General features: G+C 38.9%; 2 protein-coding genes across 2 annotated transcripts in view; both read right to left on the bottom strand.

Annotated features, from left to right (window-relative positions):
- LOC130246813 (venom phosphodiesterase CdcPDE) overlaps positions 1-3,279 on the bottom strand; it is a 17,639-nt gene extending 14,360 nt beyond the window's left edge. Inside the window, 2 exon segments of the mRNA XM_056479957.1 lie at positions 1,191-1,281; positions 3,087-3,279. Coding sequence (XP_056335932.1) covers positions 1,191-1,281; positions 3,087-3,125 — 130 coding nt within the window. The 5' untranslated portion in view covers positions 3,126-3,279.
- A 1,545-nt stretch (positions 3,280-4,824) lies between these two features.
- enpp2l (ectonucleotide pyrophosphatase/phosphodiesterase 2-like) overlaps positions 4,825-7,500 on the bottom strand; it is a 19,873-nt gene continuing 17,197 nt past the window's right edge. The window contains exon 25 of the mRNA XM_056479119.1: positions 4,825-7,500. This exon is cut by the window's right edge and continues 535 nt beyond it. The gene's annotated coding sequence lies outside the window, so the exon portion shown is untranslated.

Below are 7,500 nucleotides of genomic sequence, written 5' to 3'. Positions count from 1 at the left end.
TGTTAGGTGTGTGTTCAGTCAGTATATCTGTAATGTATTGAGCTCCTACAGTAGGCCATTCAGTGATTTATAGAGCAGTAATAATACTGTAAACTCTATCCTGAATGTAACTGAGAGTCAGTGTAGAGACCTGAGGACAGCTGTGATCTGGTGAGAATCTGCTCAGAATCCCGGCCGCAGCGTTCTGGATGAGCTGTGACTGTCTGACTGTGTTTATGGGAAGAGTCCATTACAGTAATCCACCCTGCTGCTGATAAAAGCATCAACAAGTTTCTCTGAGTCCTCACTGGAGACACAGCATCTGATTCCTGCAGTGTGTGTGAGATGATCATCAGCTGATTTACTGCTCTGACATGACTACTGAAACTCAGATCTGACTCCAGAGTCACACCAAGACTCTTGACCTTATTGTCTGTTGTTTGACCTTTAGAGACAAGCTACACATTCACCTGGAGAAGCTCCTCTCTGTTCCCAAACACAATCACTTCAGTGTCCTCTGTGTTTAACTGAAGAGTGTGTTGTTAATCTCATCAGTGCATTGGCAGAGGGTGTCAGTGGGGCTGTAGTCATTAGGCAGTAAGGCTAGGTAGATCTGAGTGTCATCAGCATAGCTGTGCTAGGAGATTTGGTTCTTTCTCATTATTTGGCTCAGAGGGAGCATATAAAGGTTGAACAGGAGAGGTGCCAGAATCGAGCCTTGTGGGACTCCACATGTCATGGGTGTCCACCTCGACCTATGGTCAGCTATACTGACATGGTAACCTCTCCCTTCAAGGTAAGATCTGAACCATTTGAGGACCGTCCCAGACAGCCCAACCCAGTTTTCCAGCCTATCCAGAGTTTGCTGTAATCGACAGTGTCAAATGCAGCACTGAGATCAAGCAGTACCAGCACTGTTAGTTACCTGAATCTGTATTTAGGCGGATGTCATTGATTATCTTTATAAGGGCGCTCTCTGTACTGTGATGTGGTCTGAAACCAGAGTAATATTCTCTAAACACCCCTTGAAGCTTTAGAACTTGTTAACCTGGTTAAAACCACTTGTTCAGTGATTTTGCCAATGAAAGGGAGATTAGAGATGGGCCTGGAGCAGCTCAATAGGGTGTTCTCCAGGTCACTCTATACTTATACTGACATCACTAATTAATTTAATTCAGCCTCGAGACAATAACAGAGACACAAACACTCACCTTTACTCCTGCAGTCCTGCAGCTGAAGACCCAAACCCAGACCCAGACCTAGAATAATCACTACAACACACACAGCCAAGCCCACCGACAACTACACACACACACACACACACACACACACACACACAAACATAAATGCACAGAGAAACACACATAAATACAGAAACACGCATGCACACACACACGCACACACGTACACACACGCACACACACATACATAAACATAAATGCACAGAGAAACACACATAAATACAGAAACAAGCATGCACACACACGCGCACATGCGCACACACACACACACACACACACACATCACCGTTTTGTACCAGTGGTGTAAAGTACTTAAGTAAATGGACTTTGTTACTTTACCTCAGTATTTTTTGTCTACTTTGCTCTTGTACTGAGTATTAAAAATATAAGCCACTTTTACTCTACTTGACTACATTATTGATTAAATATATATGTACTCTTTACTCCACTACATTTGACCGGACGCTTACCGTTACTCGTTACATTGTGATTGTGCGTGACAGTCCGCATCTTTATCTACCACGGCTAATCTGTTGGGCAGACGAGGCGATATCGCCATCTGCAGGGTGCTGAGGGTACTGTATGTTATTTATGAGCTAAATCACGTGAAGGTCAATTAGCAGCTTGCCTAACACCAGCTGTTTAATAAGCGACATGGCTGCAGCCGGTGATGAAGCTGAAGTTGGCACATCAAGCAGTGGCAGCACTGATGACCATCATGGCCTTATCTGAATGACATGTTTCCATTTGCCGATATGCAGAATGACTCTTACAGGATGCAGTGTTGCCATCAACTATGAAAATAAGTGCTTTTAAGAGTTTATCGTCAAATTTGAGAAAACAGATTAAAGTAAGAGTCTATTTAATGTGAATTAATGAGTTTAATAGTTACTGATGTGACACAAACCTCTGCGACATGACATGACTGCTTTAGCTGTGTTTTTTTGGTGCAGTGTGAATAAATGTATCACTGAAATCACACATTGTCACATCAGGGTCATTCAGCTGTGCGTTTCTGATGTATTTTACATTGAATTTTATGTAGTTTAGTAAGCTGAAAAATCACACTGCTCCTCTTTGTTTAATTTTAATACAGAGAAACTTCCTAATCAACTGAAAAACTACTCAAGATAAAAGCGTCGCCCCCTCTGAGACTGAGGGGATCACATTACAGTCAGCTCTGAGTCTTTATGTTTTACTACTTTACTTTTCTTTTCTTTTCTTTTTTTTTTGAACGCTTGAGTTTGAGTCTTTTCCTTCTTCTTTTTCATCTATTTTGTTCTGCCGTTTAGAAACTTTGAGGTGTTCAGTTTAATTTCTGTATTAGGAAATAAAAGCTTTCTTGGTGTTCTGTAAGTCTACATTCAGTATGAGTAAAATACTTCAGTTTGTTTTAAATCTTAAACTTCAATACTTTTACTCAAGTCTTACTGGAGCTGGTGGCTTGTAATGGAGTCATTTGTACAGTAAGGTCTCTGGACTTTTACTCAGGTGTGGTTTTCAGGTACTCTTTACACCTCTGACTTCCACAGAATCTGTTTCCAACCAGTAATGCTGACGAGCGCTTCATCACTGCATGACACATAAATGAGTGTGTTCTATGATTTTAGCTGGTATTTCAGTGTGTGTGTGTGTGTGTGTCTCAGAGGATAAAAGCGTCACACACATTCAACACAATGATACGGGTGATTCACATTATTATTCAGGAAACACTAATCAAACACAACATATCTTACACACACAATCATCAGCATCTACAGGAACCACACACACACACACACACACACACACACACACACACACACACACAGCATTTCACTGGAGGATTGATTGACGTAGCATTGATTTAGTAATTGACAAACTCACCAGAAGAAGCTTCCGCTTGTGTGTGTTCTTGAAGTCCATGATGACCAGAGACTGAGAAAACACTCACACACACACACACACACACACACTGACAGACTGGGAGAGAGAGAGAGTGTGTGAACTCTGTACTGTGGATTACACACACATGCCCATGCACACACACACATTGGTTTCACTCTCTCTCTCTCTCTCTCTCTCTCACACACACACACACACACACACACACACACACACACACACACACACACACACACACACAGGATTGGCTAACCGGAGCTGAGATTGAGTCCGGTGTGAGCTCAGGCTTCAGAGGAATGCTGGTGTCAGAATAACTCCTCCAGTGCTGATAAAGCTGATCATGTAAGGAGAGTGAAATATTCCCCAGAACACAAACACAGATAAAGTGTGTGAGGAGCTGATAAACTGGAAATAACATGAGCTGATATGAGTTTATGAACAGCACACAGCAGTGTTAATGTTTCACTGCGGCTCATTATCACACACACACACACACACACACACACACACACACACACACACACACACACACTCTCTCTCACACACACACACACACACACAATTACCATAATTAATTTAAATTACAAATATTCACAACCTCAGGCTTGGATACACAGTGCTAACAGTTTTGCCGTGGAAACACAACAAGACATTTCTTTGGCAACAGAACTACTTACAGCAACACCAACATTTCCATGGCAGCATTATTAGAACTCTATGACAACACTATTAATGCTGTTTCCATGGTGACAGTTAACTCTGTCTCTATGACAACTCCATTAAACCTATTTTCAAGGCAAAAGTAGTAATTCTGTTTCCATGGTGACACTATTAACGCTGTATTTCCATGGCAATTTCATTATATGTGTTTCTATGGCAACACTACATCCATGGCTGTATTATTAAAACTCTATTACAACAATATGAATGCTGTGTTTTCAAGCCAAAAGTTGTAGTTCTGTTTCCATGGTGAAACTATTAGCGCTGTTTACATGGCGACTTCATTAACCCTGTTTACATGGCAACACTATTTCCATGGCAGTATTATTAAAGCTCTATGACAACACTATTAATGTTGTTTCCATGGCGACTTCATTATTCCTGTTTTCAAGACAAAGTAATTCTGTCTCCATGGTGACAATGCTGTGTTTACATGGCAACTTCATTACCATGGTTTCTATGGCAACACTATTTTGATGGCAGTATTATTAAAACTCTATGACAATAGTATTAATGCTGTTTCTATGGCAACACTATTGTTCTGGCAGTATTATTAAAACTTTATGACAACAATTTTACTGCTGTTTCCATAACAACACAATTAAGGTTTGTGGATAATACTATTAACCATTTCCATGATGACACTATTAATGCTGAAATTCCATGACGACACTAATAAAATAGTTTTAAAGTGAATATGATTAAACCATTTCCATGACAACAATATTTATAACGTTTTAACAGAGATGCTATAAACCCTGTTTCCATGGTGATATTATTAACATTGTTTAACATTATTACCATTGACGATATGATTAAAACAATTTCGCAAAAACCCTATTAATGCCATGTTGCCATAAAAAAACCACGTTATTATTGTTTTAACAGAGACACTATTAGCCTTGTTTCCATGGTGATCCATTGACAGTGTTTTCATGGCAACTCTATTTAGTTTCAATGTGATTCTGTAAACTCTGCAATGACAAACATGCGACACATATCATGATTTCCTGACAGTTCAGGAGTTTATTGACGGAATTGAATCATTAATGACACTCATTAGTAAAACAGAGCATCACTCAACAGGAATCATCAGTCACATGACCATCTGCTGCTAACCATACGCAGATTCACCATCACCGAACACGCACCTTTCACACGCATTTCCATATTTTTTACACAGAGCAGTCAGAGAGAAGCCAGCAGGGCAAACACACACACACACACGCACGCACGCACGCACGCACACAAACACACACACACACACACACACACACACACGCACACACGCACACACGCCACACACACACACACACACACACACACACACACACACACACACACACACACACACACACAATCTAAATGACAAACTGGATCGTTCACATCCTCAGACTCAGAAATACAGTCTCAATAGTGTTGCCATAGAAACACGGTATTAAAACATGGTATTAAGACGATGAAAACAAGACTAATATTTCTATGACAACGCTATTAAAACTGTATTTCTATGGCAACACTATCAACACTGTTTCTACGGATAAGCTCGTTGGGTCTCAATTCAAAGGCTGCACCCTTTAAAGGCTAACAATCATAGTGTAGTGGCGAAGGCTGTCCCAATGCGAAAGCTAAATTACCTACAGCCTTATTTCCCAGGCAATGAAGGACAGAACTAAAGGATTCTTTCAGGTTTAGAATATCCCAAAGTTCACTGCACGCCGCTGACGACAGGACATCTTTAAAAGAAAATGATGAATTGCACTTTTGAATGTAAATACTGTATTTCAGTGTACTTGTATAGCTAACAGTATATGCTAAAACACGGTTTACAACTAAACACATCTTACTCTCTCTGACTCTGATATATATATAGTGTTATGTTTACATAAATTGACCAAGGGGAATATATTTAGACAGTTTATGAGCTTTGCTTTGCTTTCAGGCAAATTAATAACAGTTATTTACAAAAAAAAATCATTTTAAAACAAACATGACTACTAAAATCAACAAAGGCAACAACAGGATCAACTCTCCGTAGGCTACAGCAGATAATTTCATTGATCTCAATCGGATATTCGTGGTCTTCGTAGGACGCAGACTCTATATTGACACGCAGCAAACTACTACTGCTCATATCTACTGTAATACTGTCTCTATGACAACACTACTAACACATTCTATGACAACACTACTAACACTGTTTCTATGACAACACTACTAACACTTTCTATGACAACACTACTCACACTGTTTCCATGACAACACTACTAACACTGTTTCTATGACAACACTACTCACACTGTGTTTCTATGACAAAACTACTAACGCTGTATTTCTGAGACAAAATTGTGTTTCTATGGCAACATTATTCACACTGTTTCTGACAGTATTAACCCTGTGTATTTAGGAAACACGGTTAACACTGTTTCTATGACAACGCTATTAACACTGTGTTTCTATGACAATGCTGTTAACAATGTTTTAATGACAATGCTATCAGTGTTTCTATGACAACACCATTAACACTTTCCGTGACCACAATGTTAACTTTGTTTTTGTTTCTATGACAACATTGTTTTTGTGTATGACAACACCATTAACCCTGTTTCTGTTACAGATGTTTCTATGATAGTGCTATAAACTATTGTTATAATAACACTGTCAACAACGTTTCAGTGACAATCCTATTAATGCTGTGTCTATGACAACACTGTTAACAATGTTTCAATGACAACGCTATTAGCACTGTGTTTCTATGACAACGATGTTAACACTGTTTCGATAACAACGATGCTTACAATGTTTGATGACAATGCTATTAACACTGTGTTTCGATAACAACGATGTTAACAACTTTTCGATGACAACGCTATTAGCACTGTGTTTCTATGACAATGCTATTAACACTGTGTTTCTATGACAACGCTATTAACACTGTTTCTATGACAATGCTTTTAAAACAGTTTCGATAACAACGATGCTGACAATGTTTGATAACACTGCTATTAACACTGTGTTTCTATGACAATGCCATTATGACTGTTTCGATAACAACGATGTTAGCAATGTTTCGATGGCAGCGCTATTAACACTGTGTTTCTATGACAACGCTATTGACACTGTGTAACTATGACAATGTCATTATCAATGTTTCGATAACAACGATGTCAGCAATGTTTCGATGACAACGCTATTAACACTGTGTTTCTATGACAACGCTATTGACACTGTGTAACTATGACAATGTCATTATCAATGTTTCGATAACAACGATGTTAGCAATGTTTCGATGACAACGCTATTAACACTGTTTCAATAACAATGATGTAAACGTTTCGATGAAAACGTTATTAACACTGTGTTTCTATATCACTATTAATAGCTAAATAAATCTAGTGATCAATAGCAAAAAACAAACACCGTACAGGTAAAAGTTATGGGTGTCACTTTATAATAAGGTCCTATTAGTGGTAAGGATTTATTAATCATTGGTCATTTTGGTTAATGACAACACAATACTGTTCATTGTAGGTTTACAGAATGTCTAGATATTTGTACTGGAACAGCAGAGACAGCAATATGGCGTGATAATATTCTGTATGGCGTTTGATTAAAATGCTTTAAAGTAATTGTCATGGTGAACTAATGGAACCTTACTGTAAAGTGCTACCACTGT

Source organism: Danio aesculapii, chromosome 19 (assembly GCF_903798145.1).
Source record: "Danio aesculapii chromosome 19, fDanAes4.1, whole genome shotgun sequence".
NCBI classification, from domain to species: domain Eukaryota; kingdom Metazoa; phylum Chordata; class Actinopteri; order Cypriniformes; family Danionidae; genus Danio; species Danio aesculapii.
This window is presented reverse-complemented; position numbering and strand designations above follow the sequence as displayed.